This window comes from Hyperolius riggenbachi, chromosome 2, assembly GCF_040937935.1.
Source record: "Hyperolius riggenbachi isolate aHypRig1 chromosome 2, aHypRig1.pri, whole genome shotgun sequence".
Classification (NCBI taxonomy): domain Eukaryota; kingdom Metazoa; phylum Chordata; class Amphibia; order Anura; family Hyperoliidae; genus Hyperolius; species Hyperolius riggenbachi.
Window position 1 is genome coordinate 161370927 of NC_090647.1, and position 20917 is coordinate 161391843.

At 40.7% G+C, this 20917-nt stretch overlaps 1 protein-coding gene across 10 annotated transcripts in view; it reads left to right on the forward strand.

Annotated features, from left to right (window-relative positions):
* Positions 1 to 20917, forward strand: part of ENOX1 (ecto-NOX disulfide-thiol exchanger 1) — a 723730-nt gene that overhangs the window by 581649 nt on the left and 121164 nt on the right. For all 10 annotated transcript variants that reach the window (XM_068267775.1, XM_068267774.1, XM_068267784.1 and 7 more), the window contains 3 exons: positions 988 to 1221; positions 5574 to 5786; positions 18636 to 18742. In XM_068267775.1, the coding sequence (XP_068123876.1) occupies positions 988 to 1221; positions 5574 to 5786; positions 18636 to 18742 (554 nt within the window). The remainder of the gene's footprint in view (positions 1 to 987; positions 1222 to 5573; positions 5787 to 18635; positions 18743 to 20917) is intronic.

The following is a 20917-nucleotide window of genomic DNA, read 5'->3' on the forward strand; positions in this document are numbered from 1 at the left end:
CATCCAGTATTCTCTCTCGCCAGAAGAATAGTAGTAATTTAATCATATGATAGTGGTATCATCTTTGAAGGCAGCCACGGTGTGCATACACCAGTTTTCTGTAGGGTTAGGGCATAATTTACTAATTACATCTAGGACTGAAATGGACCCAGCATCTAAAGCTTACTGCACAGAGGTGGCCGTACTTGCTTTTGGACAGTATGGCCATGCTCGTTCACGAAAGGGGAGCATGGCCATGAGAACATATCTTTCAAAGCTCTTGTCGAATATGTTGAGAGGTTCCAGGCATGGCAACAGCGGGGGGTTGAGGAGGAGATGGGGAGCCTCTGGACTATACAGAGGTGTTCCTCTAACTAGCTAACATCTAACTTTTTGCCCCTGGGTGACTACGATTTCCTCATTCCCAATTTGCAGTAAAGTGATATGTTAAACATCCTGATCTGAGCTATTTTTGCTTCTAGAAAGCTCTGAGTATGTATTTTTTTTTTTTGGCCTTCACGTTACAGAGATAGAATCCCCTGTGGCTTCTGTGGAAATAGAGACAATGCTGCTTTCTTCTCTTCCACATGCCTAAATGCATCCTCTTCTTAAATCACTGGGTGCCAATTTATGAACTTGCCCTAAGCTGCGTATTACTGACAGTATAAGCATTCATAACATGAAGCTTTATGATACTCTGGACATTTTTTCATCTTGCTTCTATTCTTTCTGTGCTTGTATGGGAGCTGAATTCTAGTAGATCAGACTCTATACTGTATTTCAAGAAAGCATAGGAGCCGACAGTACTCCTACTGTGTACAATATCTTGTTTTCCTACTGATGAATTAAATTTGCATTAAATCATAATCGTTTCATTCATCTGTACTGAAGACTAGCATACATAATGCATATTTCATCATTCTCATCTTGGCCATAATGCATATATATGATGTATGTATATTGTGATCATATTATTGTGATAGTAATTAGAACGTTTATTATGCAAAGGTTATCGGATGCGATTAGGATCCAGTACAGATAAAAAGGACTCTGGTCGCCTCCATGTGGATTTTGCACAAGCGAGGGATGACTTTTATGAATGGGAATGTAAACAGAGAATGTTTGCAAGGGAAGAACGCCATCGTCGCAGGCTGGAAGTGGACAAGTTCCGCCCCCCATCCCCTCCGGCAATCATGCATTATTCCGAACATGAAGCCACACTGCTGGCAGACAAGCTGAAAGGTAAGGAAAGGTCTTCTCAACTGCTGTGACCTCTGTTACCTGAGAGGGTAACATCACACTTGTTATATCATGCTCCTATTGCACAACAGACAATATCTTCTGCAGTACAGTATTTGCTTTCCACAATCACTGTTCAGCCTGCAGATTCGCAAACAGACCTTTATAGGGAGTAATAAAGTGAGGTTGGTTTGTTAAAACTGGAAAACCGTGGGGAAGCCTCATGGTCAATCTGTTACTTGCAGCCCTTACCAACATCATGAAGTCAACCGTTGTGTGTAGGAACTCAGGGTAGCCATTCTCGATCTTTCTAATGTCTGAGTGATATTAGACTGTCCTAGAGAGATGTTTAACTATAGTTCATTTTTTATCAGGTAAAATTAAAAGTGTGTGTGTGTGTGTCTACAAATGTTTTAGACACTTGTTAGAACATGTTGTGAACTAAGGAATCCTTAAAAAAATGTTGTGAATAATCTTTATTTACCAGTTTGCCCAAATAGAAAAAAAAATACTTTGTATACATGTGTACAAACTTTAGTATATATGATTATAATTTCTAATAATAAAAAAAAGCAGTTGTATTTATTAATTTGTGTTCAGTAAAGTTCCTCTTTAATTCTGACAACAAGCAAAAAAAAAAAAAAAAGTCCCAAGCCTGCAAAAAGCCTCCATATTGCTAGCAGAGGCTCATCTTCTTCAGGCCCTTGGTGGTCACACTGTTCTTATAGCCAAATATAGGTGGTTCCTGGTTAACAAATGAGATGGAACTGTAGATTTGTTCTTAAGTTGAATTTGTATTCAAATTGGAACCCTGTACCTTCAATGCCCCCCTCTGTCTCCCCGTGCCTCCACTGTGCACCCTGTGCATCTCCACTTTCCTCCCCGTGTGCCCCCAATTCCCCCAAACCGTGCCAGCGGTTTCCCCCTGTGTGCCTCCACTGCCCTTCTATGCAGTCACTGCTCTCCTCTGTGCTTGCTCCATCCCCAAGTGCACTCATTGTCTTCATTGTTTTCAAATTTGGGTTTCTCAGTTTGGAGCATCTCCTCCCATGCCATTTCTTGTGTTTTTATTCCTAGATAAGTCACATGAGTGCACTTTTTGCTAGTTTCCATTTGCTCAATTTTAAGCCACGTACAATTTACATTATATTTGCATGCAAGTCAGAAAAATTAGCATCTCATAGACTATCTGTACAGCAGAGCACCACAAAGTCCTTAAGCTCGTGGTCCTCTGGTAGAGCAAATATATAAAAGCATTATGTAGTCTCTAATTTTAATAACAAAAAAAACCTCACACTGATATTGTTGTAAAATGAAGCTGAGGAAAGGCAATTAAATTAAACCGCAGCCAGCATGAAATGTACGAGTAAAATAACTACAAGTATACATCTGCATCTGAGACTTCTGTTTGTTTTAGAATACTAACGCAAGTATCAGACTACATAAGTTATCTCTTCTGGCTGGAAGGGACTGGTGTGGTGGAGACCTGTATTTAATATCCTGTGAAATCGGTTTTGCATTATGAATGCTATTAGTAGATCAGATTTTATTTTGCAATGTGAATATAATGTATGTTAGAGGAAGACCGCTATAGAACTGCTGTATGTGTGAGTAGTACGCGGTGTTTGTAACAGCCCTGATTGTGTGAAATGTTATATACACACAGGGCTCCCATGTGCCCCTGTTTACCTAGGTCACTGAGTTGCTTCACTATTTATTGACCTGCTTTAAGAAGGTTAGTGGCTCCCTGAAGGAAGTCTCTGATGGATTTTCAGATGGATATCATGGGTTAGCTCCACATAGTAGCAACACTGTGCTTCTTCCGAATAAGGGAGCTTACCTTAAATAATGAGTATAACACATAATTCAGAAAGCTTTGTTTCATATTATGTAACTTATGATAGTGTGCATTTTGTTCAAAAGAATCATAATAATTAACTAAATTTGGTTGATCTAGTAAATTGATTGAATATAGAAATACTTTTTTCAGGCTATTCTGTAGTTTTTCTATAACTGGCTTGTCCAACTTGTGGCATGAGAGCGACAACTTGGCCACAATGGCCTCAATTCTCTAAGCTTTATCGAACACTTCATCGAACGTTTGGTAATTTACCTCATAAGTGACATCTAATTTTGAATTCACTGAGGTATTATAGATTTATTGAATGTTTTATCGATAAAACATTCAATGAATCTATGACACCTTAGTGAATTCAAAATAAAATTATACTCATGAGGTAAGTTATCAAACTTTCGATAAAGTGTTCGATAAAGCTTAGTGAATTGAGGCCAATAAGTCTTATGTCACATCTGATTTTCCCTTTGGCTGGGTGGCTAAATGGAGTTTGAGCACATAGTTTCTGCACTACAGCTGTGCATTCAGCCTACCACACATGTTAATGGGGATGATAGCACAGCTGATGGCGCTTTTTGAGAAGACTTAGCTGTCCTGTATGCATTGCGTAGTGGCATCAATTAGAAAATGAGAACAAATGGCAGGTTGTCGAAAATCCAGGAGGTGAATCATAGAATAAACTTCTGTGCCATTTGAACTAGCTCATTAGGATACAAATGGTTATGGAGTAGGACCACAAGCAATGCAGACTAGCAGTAGGAGATGGCTAACTATTACCACTAGTCTTTTCTAGTACTTCATAGTCTGCCCTAACCCCACCCTGCCATATACTGAAAGTCTTATCTAGTCTAGCACTTAGAATTTTTTTTCTTTAATGAAATGTTTTAAAATTCTCTTTTTAAACGTGATGTAGCAGAAGTCATTAAACTTCATGTGGCATGGCAGTGACTATTTAGCTTCATGTGACACTTCAATGGTCACTCAGCATCATGTGATACTGCAGTGATCACACAGCCTCCTGTGACATAGCAGTACATAACTTCATTTGGCATGGCAGTGACTATGTAGCCTCTTGTGACACTTCAGTGTTCATTCAGCCTCCTGTGATGCAACAGTAATCACCTAGCCTCCTGTGATTGTGATCACCCAGTCCCAAGCACTAAATAATGTTACCTTTTCATATGACTTATTAAAAACCCACACCTGTTTTTTTTGTGGTTTTTTTTATTTGGATGATAACTGGGGATGGACGTTATTCCTTATTAATCCTTTATCTACATTTATTGAATAGAAGATTACAAGTGAAGGTGAGGCATGCAGCAACTGTATTTTGAATTAAAGGTTACAAGTAAAGGTGAATGCTGTACTGAGTGCAATGTTAGAAGTGAAAGTAAAGTAAAAATGAAGATGGGGTGTGTAGGAATGATGTACTGAGGGGAACATTACAAGTCTACATGGAGTATTGAGTGGAATGTTAGAAGTAAAGGTGGATCATGTAGGAATGCAGTAGGGAATTGAATGTTAGAAGTGAAAGTACAGTATGTGGAATACTGTGTTGAGTGTATTGTTAGAAGTGAAGATGGTGCAGGGGAAGTACTGCATTGAGTGATGTGTTAGAAGTAAAGGTAGAGTGTGTATGGATGTAGTATCCAATGCAATGTTAGAAGTTAAGGTGGAGTGTGTAGGAATGTTGTATTGAGTGGAGTGCAGTATCATAAGTGATAGAACAGCTATAATTGATCAACCTTATGGCTAATGGCTCTCCTGGCTGTTACAGACTTAGAATACAGCTATGTTCACAGCTCACATTAGACACAAGATGTAGTAAAATACCTTTGCTACTAAAACACACTACTTAACCTGTGGTTATAGCTGGCAATACATAATAGATATACACATAATAGACTGTTGTTGCTAAATACACATTCCAACAAGAAGTAGAGGTGGAGTGTAGGAAAGCTATATTAAATGCAATGTTACAAGTGAGGGCTTGTTCCCATGCAGTGCAGAGCTCCGTGGCTCTGTGCTGTGCGTCACTCCCAGAGGGGGCGGGGCTTGTGAATCCCATTCATTATACTGAATGCGATCACGGGCTGAAACGCCCCGAAATGCAGGCAACCATGCGCAGCGATTCAGTGGTGATTGGAAACGGCAGTCAGTGCAGTCTATGCACTGTCTGCTTTTCCTGCGATCGTGTATTCCTAAGCGCACATGAAAGTGCACTATATGGAAACGAGCCCTGAGAGTGGACTGTGTATGGATATTTTATTGAGTGTAGTGTAGAGTTAGAAGTAAAGGAAGACTGTGTAATGATGCTGTGCTGAAAAATTTGTTCTATGAGCTTTTTACGCACTTTTTTTCTGCTGCATGAGATGTACCTACTCCAAATGACTGGTTGTTGTTTTAGTGTTCTTTGATCTTTAAATACTGCAAGTGCTAAAAAGCTTTATTCACAAAATGTGGACTTAAGGAAATTCTGCTTCTCCCCTTCCTTATGCAGATGACACCAAATTCTCAGAGGCCATCTCTATCCTCCAAACCTGGATAGAGAGAGGTGAAGTTAATCGGAGGTCTGCAAACCAATTCTATTCAATGGTGCAGTCAGCAAATAGTCATGTGCGACGCCTGATCAATGAAAAGGCAACACATGAAGAGCAGTTGGAGCAAGCCAAGGAGATTTACAAGACAGAGCTCCTGGGAATACTTACTCAATGTGAGTACCTTCTTATTTCATTCATTTATTTCTGGGGTAAGTAACTGTGATATATCTGGGCCCACAGTATGGCCAACAACTGACTCAAGGTAAGTTTTATACATTTGCAAGAATTGTAGTTTGTGTGCTCAAATGGCATGATGTCTCAGCTGAATGACGTTGTCACATGCAGTACATCCAAGAATCAATCATCCTTAATAATGGCGATATAATGGCGAGATAACAGCAATGGATAATGGTACCCTGAAATTTACTACCGACTTTCCTTACAGTCTCTGACCACATCTCAAATAAACCAGATCAATACACTTTACATATCAAAGACTACAGTCAGCATCCAATCATTGGGCAGGAACATCATTTCTCTTTATGACTTATCTTTCTCGGAATAATTGGTAGATGGCACAGGATTTGTTCAGCAAAACAGACCAACATTTAAAGTGTTTTTTTTTTCATGTGTAAACTCAAAGGATAGTTTATAGAATTAGGGCGGAGTCAAGTCTAATTACTGTTTCTTAAGTCACCTGGGTCCACTAGCAGTGTTCCCATCTACCTGCTGGTGAATGGCAGTTGGAGCCATCTGGAAATTAAGTGCCACATGCATTTAGATCAGGTGGACAGTAAGTGAAAATAAAGAAATATATTTTGATAATGTGACAAACGCATCTACACTCTATATAGTGAGTATTGCTAAATCTGCTTCAAGAACAAGTTCCAAAAGAAGCTAGATCTCTAGTATCCGTTGAAGCCTTCTGGTCTACTCTGTCACATGCCAGTGGTCAATGAGATGCTTAGATTTCTGGCTTGCATGTAAATTTAGTGCAGATTATATGCAGCTTGTAATTGGACCAGTCAAATGCACTTCTTGCTGAATTTGATTGGCCAAATGCCAAGCTGCATATAGTATGCATTAGATTTGCACATGATAATTATTAGCATCTAATTGACCATCTCTAGCTGCTAGGTGTACATCCCGCCAACATTTTTGGAATGGGAAGGGGCTCTTTCTCATCTCTAAACTGTTATGCAATTGTGCCATTGGAAAAGGTACAGGGGTCATACCTGGAATTGTTTTTGGCACAGCCAGGCTCACATAGTAAAATTAATAGACGAGCATAGGTGCAATACCTATTAGAAGTACACAATAATAGAGTAGAGACGCATAAGCCTAGTGGATTGTTTGTATTGATATAGGAGGACTGGGAGGTTGGTTTGTTTGGGGTCTAGCATTAAGGAGTTGGACAGCTTGGGGTAGGAAAGTGTTTGTGTCTGCAAGTCCTGGTTGAGATGGATTTGTAGCAGTGGTCTGATGAGAAGATTGAGGTAGTGATTGCCAGGGTGTGAGGGATCATTTGCTGTCCTGTTTGCCCTGGTTCTCAGTCTGGAGGAGTGGAGGAGCTGCAGTGATGGCAGGGGTTTTCTGATAATGAGGTACCATAAGAAGATCAGTCTTTGTTGGACTTTACATCACACTGTGCAAAACATTAAAATTTCTGATTACACATTATGGTTGTACGAGGCCTCTTTTATTTATTGGGAGATACCATCCACCTTCACAACCCCCATGTTTTAACTATTCTTAGCATGAAACCAAAGGTGGTCAGGCCTGTCTTGTGTGCTAAGAAGGAAAAACAAGTCCAAATACGTGTTGACATTTTAAATTTAGCAATGGTTGTTCTGCCTTCTGAATATAGGGAATTTTACTATAAATGTATGACTAAGTGTCCGCATTCCTTTTTTTTTGTTTTTAAACAGTACACAGACCCCTAAAATTAAACCTACTGGTATATTTTGAATAGATAGTTTACAAGCCTCCTACTTGAGAGCTTGAGAACTTTTACTGGCTGCACAGTAATGGCCACTCCCAAACCGTTGCATCACTTCATTCACATTTTTTGGAAATTTTAAAAGAAAATCAAAATAGATCAGGTGAGTGAGCAGGGTAGTGCTACATGTGATTGACAAAATAGTGGTTTTTGGTTCCGTTATACAGCTGATTGCAATAATAATCATATGAATCGGCATTGTGGTGCATTAAAGAGGTACTGTAAGGACATGTAGCAGAATGCAGTCAATTATTCAAGATACCCATTTTTACTGCTATTATCCTGATTTCGGCATTAAATACTTCCTATATCTATATATAGCTGTGTATTGGTGTGTAGCCCCCCCCCCCCCCCCCTCCCAGTGATGTCACAGCCTAGGCTGATTAACTATGCACCCTTCTTCTCCCAGTAAACTCTGGGAGACGAGGTGATTTTTCTGTTCAGCTCAGAACACGCAACCATTCCTCAGCGTTACACCTGCCAACACTTATGTCACCACTTGTGATAAATTTCAGAATGTAAATCGGGGAGAGGAAAGATTGGTACAATAGCCACAAACTGACTAAATCATTTATTAATGAATATTGTAAAAAAAAAAAAAAACATTTTATTACCGTTAGTTATTTGCACCGAAGCCGTAAAAATGCCGCATATGGCTAATGAACAAAAAGGGCACACCCATACATAAGCTGCAATGCAAAATGTTGGCTATTGGGCACCAGAAAGGAAATTGGGGCGCCCGAGAAATAGCGGTTGCAGGGATCATGTCAACAAAAGTTTTCGTTTACAGAATAAGGTTTATTCCACATATTGTTTAAAGGGGAGTCCCAGATGCCACCATGAAACCCCCCCCCCCCCCCAGGGGCGTTCATGGCATTTTTAAATTTTGCTTTCGGGAGTGTAACAAGTACATTTTCGTTTACACATATTTTATCGTTTTAAAATTCGTTTTCATATGTATAATGCTTAAATATTGTTTTCAAGCTTATTGTATTAGAAATACACCGCTTTTGGTATTAACCTTGTTTTTAGAATTATAATGCGTCGATTATAGTTTTCAGATTTATTATCTTACTAATATATCGCTTTTAACCACTTAACGACCGCCTAACGCCGATAGGCGTCGGCAGGTCGTAAGTGGTATTACATGGAAACGTTCCATGTCAGTTCACGGAGGGTTCACGGCTCGCAGGCTAATTGTAAACACGCGGGGAAGAAATCCCCGGTGTTTACATCATATGGCGCTGTTGCGCAGCAGCACCGTAAAGGAGATCGGCGATCAGAGGCGGCGCAGGACGGATTGCCGTCCTGTGCCGCCCATAGCGAAAGGGATAGGGAGGTAAGGGGAGGGAGGGCGGAAATCACTGCGGAGGTGGGCTTTGTGAAGCCCCCCCCCCCCGCTACACACAGCAAGCCGGCGGCGATCATACCCCCACAGCAGGACCTCCCCCTAGTGGGGAAAAATGGGGGGGGGGGAAGTCTGGTCGCCCTGGCTCAATCATGATCTGTGCTGCGGGCTGGGGAGCCCACGCAGCACAGATCAGGCAAAACACCCCTGGTCCTTAAGTGGTTTTAATATTACCGCTATTTTAAGATTTTTAATGCGTACGTGATTGTAAGGCTATTTATTCTATTATACATATACTAGTAGACCTAAGCCCATTTAAAAATGGGCTCTAGATCTTTCTCACCGCCCCACCGCCGCATGTCAGCGCACGCACCCATCCGCCCACCCCCCTGTCCCCATCCACCTCCTGTCTTATCGGCTACACATGCGCAGTAGCCAAAACACACGGGACAGGAGGATGTCGCAAGGACAGGTAGGGCTTTATTACATAGGATAACTTTTTCTATTTATAATATTTTTAACGTGTACGTGATTTTAAGGCTATTTATTCTATTAAAAATATATAATTTATTCTATTCATGTTATGTGTAGTGAAGCATTTTACGGTATCAATATATTATTGTTTATATCTGTGTAAGGGTGTTTGTGCAGTGCGGATAGGTTAGGCACCAGCAGGTGGGTTTTAGGGTTAGCACCGCCAGGGGAGTGGTTAGGTACCACCAAGGGGGTTTTAGGGTTAGGCACCACCAGGTGGGTCTAGGGGTTAGGGATAGGTACAGGGAGGGTTCTGTGTGAGAGTAGGGTTAGGTATAGTTGCAGTATAATGTATGAAATGTATACAATTTATTAAATTATTCATATTTACACCAAGGTGTGGGGGGGGGGTCTAGGGTTTAGGGATACAGAGAGATCTGTGTGAGAGTACAGTTAGGTATAGTTGCAGTAAAATACCTGTAATATCTGTTATTGTATTACTATGGTTGATACAAGTGTAAATATCATTTTTGTTATAGACAGTATTTTGCCGTTTCATTTAATTCAACAAGTGCAAATATTGTTTTTGTTATGGATGGTATTTTGCCATTTCATTGGCGTAATTCAACATACCGTATATGCTGGCGTATAAGGCGACTGGGTGTATAAGACGACCCCCCAACTTTGCCAGCTAAAATGTAGAGGTTGGGGTATGCTCGCCGTATAAGACTACCCCAGTAGGAGTGTCAGGGTGCCGTGTATCAGGCAGAGCTGTAATTACCTTATGCTGCAGTCATCCGGTAATAAGAAAGATAGATCGCGTTCTCAGTTTAAATAATAACTTGTTGTAACAGCTTCTTGTGAGCAGCAGCTCGTGGAGGTAGCAGTGCAGCTTCCTGCGTCCCTTGACTGGTGACGTGTGCGCTCCACTGATGAGGCTCACGCCGGAAGAGATTGCCGGGCTGTATTGTGGAGTGCACGCGTCACAAGTCAGGTGACGCCGGAAGCTGCACTGCTACCCGTGCGAGCGGCTGCTCACAAGAAGCTGTTACAACAAGTTATTTTTTAAACTGAGAACGCGATCTATCTTTCTTATTACCGGATGACTGCAGCATAAGGTAATTACAGTTCTGCCTGACACACGGCACCCTGACCAGACCTGACATTCTGACACTCGGCGTATAAGACGACCCCCGACTTTTCAGAAGATTTTTCAGGGTTAAAAAGTCGTCTTATACACCGGTATATACGGTACTTAGCACTTGATTTTCATTTATAAGCTATAAGGGAAAAATCTTGTTTTAGATAAAAACTTATTTCATCTATATCCCACGCCCTTCTTTCCAGACGCCCTTTTTGCATGTATGCATTTTCATTACAGTTCCTCTTTAATTGCTTTAGAGACATTGAGATGCTTATTATCATTAGCAGTATTAAATGCTTTGGTCATTAGTAAGCTAAAGTTCCTTTTGTTTTATTGCAGGGAGAGGTCTCTGACAAAAAAACACTTTTAGTTTTTCCTTTAAAAGCCGCTTTAAGGGCATTATTAGAGCAACGCTACCTTTGGATTAATTCAGGTTGTCTGCCAGGGTGATGTAAGCAGCAGGATGATCATCTAAATGTTGCTTGTGAGCTGTGCTGGATGCTGCAGCCTGATCCAGCTGATCAATTATATTGATGAGACTATGGTAAAGTGTTTTTATAGGACCGTTAATTACAGTACAGGTGGTTCTCGACAATTATTTTTTGGTGGGAATGTTAGTCAGTGTTTTTAAAGGTTGTAAAACTTATGGACCAAACTCATGTGGCCTTGAGACTCTTAATAGCCAGTTTTAATTTCCCAGCTGACGTTCGATCAATATAATAATGCTGCGAATGCAATTTCAGGAACAGGCTTTTAGATGCTCAGCTTTTACATTAATAAGACTAAAATGCATCTGACTGGCAGCCTAAAGCTGTTTGAGGGCTCCATTGATTCATAAGGCTCTGTCTGAAGTATAAGATATTTATATATCACATTGGTGTATGCCCTATATTGAAAATGTACTTTAATAACAAATTTAATAGCAAATGTTACATGAAAGCTTCAGCTGGCAGCAGCACTCTGACTTTGCTTCTTTATTCATTCAAGTTTGTTTCATCTCTTTCAGCCTTGCTCTGAGTATGTAGGGGGGTGATGGTTATGATTTTGTATAAAGCTCAAATGGAGCCTATACTACACCAGGAAAAGAATAAAACCACATTAATACACAAAATACATAATGGGATCCTGTCTACAAAATAAGCCCTGATCATGTCTAGAAATTCAAAAAGTTATATATACTCTTCATTTTCCTCAACCAAACAGTCACTCTTGTGTATATGTGTCCCCCAAGTTGCTGGCTTCTCCTGTAGTGATTTGTCCTGTGAGATCACCGGCCCTTGAAGCTTTTTATTTAGTGCAGGAAGGAAGTACCCACATTGTAATTCTGGTTGCATACCTGTTGTAAGCCACACAGGTCCTCTGTACAACCTCTGAGTGTTTCATATGATGAATAGGCATATGAACAGCCTAACAGGGGTGTGCCAACAGCCTTCCGGCCTCCCTGGCAGACAGATCATCATAGGGTCCCATGCATCACACCCATTGAACCTGTCTCCCCCCCCCCCCCCGAGAATCACAGCGGCTATTGTTTCACCATGGAACCCCAAAGACTGTTTTGGGCAATAGATCCTTAGCCTCTTCCACATGCAGCTAACTGAAATCTATTCCTCTTTGAGCCTCTTCTCTCTGCCAGGGTGTAGATTTCAGCCTCCCATCTCCACACATTAACTCAGCTGTCTAATGACCAAAATTAAAAACTGAAAAAGAAGCCTCTGGATCTTTAAAGGAATTCTCAGGCAAAAAAAAAATTGTTTCACTTACCTGGGGCTTCTACCAGCCCCATGCAGCCATCCTGTCCCCTCGTAGTCACTCACTGCTGCTTCAGTCCTCTGCCGCCAGCTAGTTTCGTTTTTGCCGACCTCGGGGTCGGTGGGCCGTGTTGCGTCCATTTTTACGCATTCCCGCTGGTGCAGGAACATTAACTCATACATTTTTTAGCGTTAGCGGTGCAATGCGAAAATTTTTTAGCATTGCACCGCTAACGCATTTTCCTTTAACCAGTTTGGGCTCTGGCTCCTGAAAGACCAGAGCTATCCTTCCCCTTTATAAACAACGATTACTGTGATTGGCTCACAGTAAAGGCAATAAATGTGGCTCCTGACTGAGTTAGGGAAGCCATGCTGTCAGCGTGACAGCAGAGCGAGTGGGCACCAGTGTTGAGGTATTGTTTGCAGACGACTGGAACCTGTAGCCGTGTGGAATGCAAAAGTTGCGAAAATCGATTCCATTTCTCGATCAGAAGCAGATCCGACATGTCAGAAATTAGCAGTTCATCCTGTCTAAACTAAAGAAAGTTATATTTGTGGCTGAAAGGAGAACATAACTGTTTTTGAAAAAGTACATTCAGAATTCGGATTGTTTATTAAATACTGAGCGTGGAGGAACTGGTCAGGAAAATGGTGAGATTCTGCTGAGCTGTCGTTCTTAATCTCTCAGCAGCAAATTAAGGAAGTGAGTGGAGTCAAGTCATTGCTGTGTGCTGGGAGTGCAATTTCTTTTCTAATTCAGGAATGCCCCTTTTTCAAAGACAATTTCTCTGGAACAGCTGCTTCAGTTAGCTTTACTGCAAATAAGAAAATCTAGGATGATTAACTAGGGCTCTGAAGACATCTTTTGATTGCTCAGTGATTTGTGGTTATTATGAAAAATAAAGACCTGGATACCGACAGGTCTAATATTGGTGGCAATTTGGTTTCTGAAGCAGTGTTGGCATTCATATATTTTCATACCCCCCCCCCAAGATGTGGCACAAGAATCAGAAGAATTTGAATTGTCTGTGTCTATTTCCATAAAGCAAGCTGAGGGTGTGTTCCTTATTAATTCTGTATATTTATTTTTGAATGAATCCAAATGACCACACACTGCTGGTTAATGCATACTTCCAGTGTGATTTTTATTTGTAAGCATATCTATCATTTTTATAACAAGCATGTAAGAATAAATAAAATAATAAATTGGAATAAATGACAAGATTGTATAGTATTGCCGTGACTTAATGCAGTCACAACATTTTAACAACTTGCATTTGACTAAAATCAAATTATTTCTCACTCAATGTACTGGAAAGTACAATGGATATGTAGACATGCTCATATTTACCTGTACAAGAGTGTTCTGTTCTCTCTGCATGGTGCGGTGACTGAAGGGCATTTATTAGGTTGCATATGAGAGCACCTCAGTGGAGCATTTAAATGCTCTTGGTTTAAGAATAATCAACAGTGCTTGGACTAAATACCCGCTACTCTGTGGCTGCTCTTAGCTGAACTCACATTCATTTAATACAGGAGCAATGAATGTTCTTATACATCAAACTACACATATAAAAAAAAACCTTTCTTTCAAAACAAAACATAACTCTGTAGTGCTTTTCTGACTCCCAGATACAGTCACTGAGGCTTCTTTACCTGGGAAAGAGACATATATTAGTATTTTTTTCCACCATATTTAATATTAAAACATCCCATTTTTCTCCACTTTTCACTTCCCGTTCATTGGTCTCCAATTTTGAGAATGTTTATATATAAAAGTGAATTAACATGTTTATCAAAAAGTAGGCAACACTTTCACCTCTTTGATAGTAGAGCACCACAGCAGAGTCAAATGCAAGGGAAAATTAAAGCACACCTGTAATTGGGGGAGATGTGGGCAGTTAGATAATCACTTCAGTATTTGGAAAGCTCTGGATGGTCCAGAAGGTTCCCAGATCCCTTGTCAAGTGCACCATTCCAGTACAGGGTCCCTCTTCATCTTCTGGATACACTCCCAGCCATCTTGACTGCACATGCCCAGGAGAACAAAGCTGCTCATGCACAGCTTTTTCCGTTCATGTATGAGTGCACATTCTACTGGGCATGCATGGTCTTTATGCATGCCCAGTCTGAATACACTCGTCCATGGCCGGGAGCATAGCCAGAAGAAACCTATATGACAAGGTTTTTTCTACATTTGGACGACCTCTGTACTGCAATGGTGGGCTGTAGGATGATCCAGTAAGCCTCAGCAGTGGTAAGCCACTGAACCGTCCAGAGGCTTTTCACTACTGTTGGATTCAGACGGTGTCAAACCAATAGCAACAAGATTTTTCGGCCTCTATCTTTTTCATGTGATCTTGCCCCGCAAAAAATACCATGTTGCCTTTTTATAGGTAGGGTAGCAGTATGTGCATGGATCACTCTTTCCCTCCACTTTTGAGCTCTTCCTTGGTAGTTTTTTTAGCTGCATATTTTTAAGATATTTTCATTGACAAACAAGGCTTGAAAGTGGAACAAAGAAATACTATAAATACGTATACCCTAGAGTGGAAAATAGAAGCTGTATTGACTAAGTAGTTTAGAAGTGGCCAGCAGAGTTGCCCTTAAAGAGAAAACGTGACCAAGAATTGAACTTCATCCCAATCAGTAGTTGACACCCCCTTTTCCTTGAGAAATCTTTTCCTTTTCACAAACGGATCATCAGGGGGCTCTGTACGGCTGATATTGTGGTGAAACTACTCCTACAGGAAACTGTGAGGGCCATGGTCCTGGCAGTTTCCTGTCTGTGAACCTCATTGCATTGTGGGAAATAACTGTTTACAGCTGTTTCCAACTGCGAAAAATGCAAGCAGCATCTCCTTCCAGTGACATCACCTTCCAGCAGCAAAAATGTCACCATGTGATAAATGTCAGAATGTAAATCCAGGAAAGGTAAACTTTTACAATGAGCAAACACTGACTAAATAATGTATACCTAATTATTGGAAAAATTAAGCACTTTTTTATTACAATTATTTTCACTGGAGTTCCTCTTTAAAGGGAACCAGAGATGAACGATTCACACAAAATAAACATATCAGTCGATAGCTTGTAAAGAATAAATGCTCTACCTGATAATTTCGTCACTCTGGTGTGCCTTTTTGAGTGTTTTTTATCCATTATTGCTTCAGGAAAAATTCAATATGGCCGCCGGCTCATATCCCTTCTGCTTCCAGATTATTAGCTGTTCTGGATGTGCTGTCTAGCCTCTATGAGACTATAAACAAGTAGGGTTGCTGCTGCAGCCTTTCATCTGTGTGCTTTCAACTTTATTATTCTGGTATGCTGTGTGGCTGCCTGTAGGAAGTGTCTCTCATAGAAATGAAACTGCATACAGTAGATAATAATGATGACTGGCTGCACAGTGCACACAGATCACACAGCCACACTTGTCTGTTTCTGAGCTTCTTTCTGCAAGAGAAGGAGGGGGCAGGCTTGGGCTTGAAAACACTCCACAGGAGACTGACTCAGCTATAATGATTCCAGGTCAAACCTAGACTGAATGCTCAGTCGGGGATTCTTATCACAGCTGATAACAGAAAGATTAAGCAGAGAATAATTAAACTAAAAGCAGGGTAGTTGGTTACTGTCATGTTCCCACGGATAAATGTAATAAAATACATGAGGGCGCTTCATCTCTGGCTCTCTTTACGTGACCAAAAAGTGAAGTAAATTCTAAAAGTGGGAAACTTGTGTTTGAGATTTGTTTCCTTTTATCTTAGTTTCCTGTCTGCTGTTTCCAATGGCCAAACAAGGAGTATCTCCCCTGTGTGCATAGAACTCTCAATAAATTAACATTCTGCAGAGATCAGGACTAAACATGTGGCCAGTTTCAGACTGTATATAAGGGGTGAGGAAAATTTACATTTACAGTGGGCAAACACTGAGTAAATAATTTACAAGTGATTATTGTAAAATATAAGCCGTTTTATTCATTAACTTATTTTCACTAAAGTTCCTCGGTAGAGGAAGATTTAAAGTCTTGAATTGTGCGTTTATTTCAAAACACCCCTTTTTTGATAGATTTTTTGCGATTAGCTACCAAACTATCTAATGGCTTTTAAATGTATTACAAGAAGTGCATTTATAACTACATGGAAACACGTAGTGTTTAGTGTACCCAAGTGTGATGCCAAGCTGTGTGTAACTTTGTAGGCGGTTCCTATGAATATTTAAGTGGCTAGGCAGGTGTGCATGTGGGGGCATGGGGTTGTGTGAGGACAGTGATAACCATTTTTCAGCAATGACTGGAATAGGAAATTGCAGTTTTCTTCTGCATGCTTACCCTCAAAGGCTTTATTTATTAGCCACCTCATAGTCTTGTGTGTCTCCCTGCTTCAGGTCTGCTTGTAGGACATGCTGCATATTGTTCGGTCTTTGGAATACGACTTCTTAGGGAATCAAATTATCATTCCAGGCCTGTTAGATGATGCTTTACTACTTTCAACTTGTCAGAGAACTGCTTCAGATGCTAGGAGTGCATGATTAACATATTGTGTGCCTAGGTCTCTATTTCCCACCCACGGCAGCCTGTCTGGTGGATGCTGCTGTTATTAAACATCTGTATGGCTCACACACAGTCCTTCATAAATGTTAACTCAAGATTCATTAGGCCTCTACCAGTGAGGAAATTGCTAATTGTCTATTTCGCTTAAGCACCTAGTGCTAAAACATATTGGAAAGTTTAAATACCATTCGCATTGAGGAAAATGCTTGTACGTGTGCCTTGGTTAATGAGGGATCTGTGCTTTGTACCAAGGACTTTTGCCGTCTGCTTCATGCAGCTGTTCTCTGCCTAGAGCCCAAGAGGGAGTTAAACATACATGAGTGTTATCATGTAGGTCATCATTCAGCTGTCCTAGCCCACAAGAGACATGTTTCCTGAGTGTATACCAGATATCGCTGCAACATTGCACATCACCAGCTGGAGACATTCAACACTTTTCCAACTTTCTTTTGGAGAACTACATGTTGTAGAATACAAATACTGCAAATCTGTTACACAACAAGCCTGGTCATAGACACAGATCACTTATAGACACACTATAGCACCTGTGGCAATCTTCAAAAGTGTCTTTTTTATAAATTAAAGCGGTCCTCAACTCGGAATTTCCTCTCTGCTCTAAAAGATAGGAAATGGCATAATAACCTTTAAAGAAAAACATTTCTTTGTTACAGCTGATACAGATCCTGCAATACATCTGCAGTGTGTCTGCTTCCTGATTTTATAGAAGCAGACAAATTAACATCCTGTGTTTACAAATTACCTGCTCTACCGTGGTAGAGGATATTCCTGAGCTGACACCGCTGAGCGATCAAATTACAGTGGTGAATAATCACAGATGGGGGGATTAGATAAGCTAAACTCTCTAAATACATACAGGGTGCATTTCTGTATGTATTCCTTCTGTCCTTTGCAAGAGTGCAGGTCGACTTAAAGTTAAAAAAAGACAACAAAACCTACTAGACAGCCAAGCAAGTCAGGCACAGATGCTGGCAGCATCGTGTTTAGCACCTGTGTCTTGCAGCGCTTTAGGCCTGGTTCATGCGGTGTACAGTCTTGACTGTATGTTCTTCCTGTTTGGGCACAGTTTTGTTCCAGGTGATCTTTAGAAAGGGTGCTAGATTGTGTTGGGTTTAATTGTGTGAGCAGGCAGCGGTTGGTTACTGAGGGTTAATGAAGTGGTGCCACAGTTATTTGCATTTTTTATTTTGCAAATACTACCTTTTTAGAAACTTTTTTATTTATACTTAAAACTGTGCCTGAACTGGGGCACTAAGTGTGTATAGGCCTTTGTTTGATTTTGTTTACTCATTTTTTGAAAGTTAAGGTTCAGTAATTTCTTTTATGATTAGTGCAACAACAGTAACAACACACTTACCTAATCGCACACACAAAGGCAGTGGAAGGTGGGGTCAGTAGACAGCTCTTTATTTGAGATGGTGTCCTACAAAGACATACTAATTTTGGTCCGCAAAAGGACTATATGGATGGCACTGCACTTGACACTAATTAATGAGACTTCCTTCTGTAGCTAATCGCTGTGTAATTTACTGTAGTATTTAAATATATGTAAATGAAAGTATTGGACGCTTGAAGAATACAGTTCCGACAGTAAATGTAAGTACTAAAGACACATGATTGGGTGGCTATGGGTGATGTGTTTGGGCATGATCCATAGAGCTCACATGTGTCTTTGTTTTGCTTTCTCTGGAATGACCACAACATAAATTGCTTGTCTTGTTTGACTTCCTTGTTCACTGAAGTTGAGCAGATTGTGGCCGTTTTCAACGCTTCCACCAGACAAAAAGCATGGGACCATTTCTCCAAAGCTCAGCGCAAGAATATTGACATTTGGCGGAAGCATTGCGAGGTGGGTGCCTTTATTTCAATTCTGTCCATCGCTATCACCCCTGATTCTGAAATGAGTGTTCGCGTGCTTGGTGCAGTAAGTGGTAAAGGTGGGTTTGAGGCATTTAGGATGTTCTGCAGATGACCATACAATGGGATGTTTATTCTCTACGGCCTAGTGCACACCGGAGCGTTTCCGCTGCGGTTTGCGATCTGCTTGCGGGTGCGGATCTGCTAGGGTAATGCATTTCAATGGGGTGGTGCACACCAGAGCGGGTGGCGTTTTGCAGAAACGCATACTCCCGGGCTGCAGCAGATTTTGGATTGCGGATGCGTTTCTGCCTCAATGTTAAGTATAGGAAAAACGCAAACCGCTCTGAAAAACGGCACTTCAGAGCGGTTTGCCAGGCGTTTTTTGTTACAGTAGCTGTTCAGTAACAGCTTTACTGTAACAATACATGAAATCTACTACACCAAAAACGCTACACAAAACCGCAAAACGCTAGCTGAAACGCTGCAGAAAAATAAGAAAAAGCGTTTCAAAATCTGCTAGCATTTTGCGGATCTGCTAGCGGTTTTTGGTGTGCACCAGGCCTACTAGCGGGAGACCAGCAAACGTGTCATCTTTCTTGGACTAGTCATATTTGTGAGATCATCATAAAGCATTTACTGACTGCCTGCTGGGTTTGAATGATTGTGTAATAACAGTAATGTTATGATGAAGTTGCTGTCTGATAACAATGCACACATATGCAGATTAGCAAAGATGCAGTCCCACAGTATTTGGCAATTCATTCATTTTTTACAACAAAAAAAAGTTAGGTGGTATGTTGCTAAATGTTTATGACATTCAGTAACTTTAAATAATTCCTTTAGAAACATGTGTTCATTTGTATTTTAAGCCTAAATTTAATAAAATAAATCTCTTGTGGTTGGTTTGTGACCTAAATGTTAATACAGTAAAATTTCAGGTTCTTTAATCTCCCAAAATTATGCAATTTGGGCATAAGTCATTTTTAAAGACATCCACTCCATAATAACCTGCATTTGTAATAATCTAAAGTAAAGTTTTACAAATGCAGAGTTTTTGCCTTTTACTCAAGAGATATATAATTATCTAGCACGCCCTCCTCAACCTACTGAATTCCCCTCAGACCTCCATTTCCTGTTCCCACAGTCAATCAGACAGGCAATCTGCTGGACACCTGCCGCTATAAAATGAAAGCCTTCATTGAAGCATATACAAGTACAGGAACGTTCAATTACAGTACATCTATGTGACAGAGCGGCTGACTGTCTGTAATTCTACTGTACTTGTATAAAGGATTTGATTTTATGGAGGCAGGTGTCAAGCAGGTGTCAAGCGGACTCCTGTTTAAGGAGTGGCATCCAGTCCTGCATCACTGAGCCTACTACCATACCACATCAGCTCTCTAAGCAATTGAGCAGCCGCCATTATTTCTTCAAGAACCTGGTACCACTCTGCCTGCACCAGCAGCTGAGTGATCTAAATAGCTCAGGGTCTTCCTCCCCAGTGGGAGAGGCTTACTTTTAGTTGTCAGACTCATCACAACTGCCTCTGCAGCTCCATGGACAGGAATAGCATTTTCCACCTTGTAAATAGCAAAACTATTCTTACAGAAAAATGCAAGGGGTCTCATCCCTTCTCTTGTAAGATGTTGGCAAGTTTTGGGAGTGATGCTTCACTTTTTGTAATGCTGTGTTAGAAATGGGTCCCTTAATGGGAAATAACTGTGTCTAATTATAAACTTCACTATTAATCGAAGGACAATCTTCCAAACCGTACAGTACACACCACAACACTTGGATATGTGAAGCCAATGACACATTGTCCAGCCAGTTACACCAAACCACTGGACACATACAGATGCAATAAAGAGATGCCACAACACAGACTCTACTATGGTTCAGTTGGACGAGTGACCTGAAGATGATCCTTATTCCATCTGTAAACTTCACTATGACAGTTAATTTAAGAATGGGGTTTCTGGCTCTTACAAATGTCTTTTTGTTATTCACTTTCTAAAATGACCTGATGGATTGGTCTCCCTATCTGTTGGTATATGTGGAATGGTATACAGCACACTTCTATCAGTAACAAGGCACTGCCAGGGCAAATTGAGTCCTTAGAGTTTAAATGTGTTCCCTGATTCAGGAAGTCCATCTGTCCTCACCC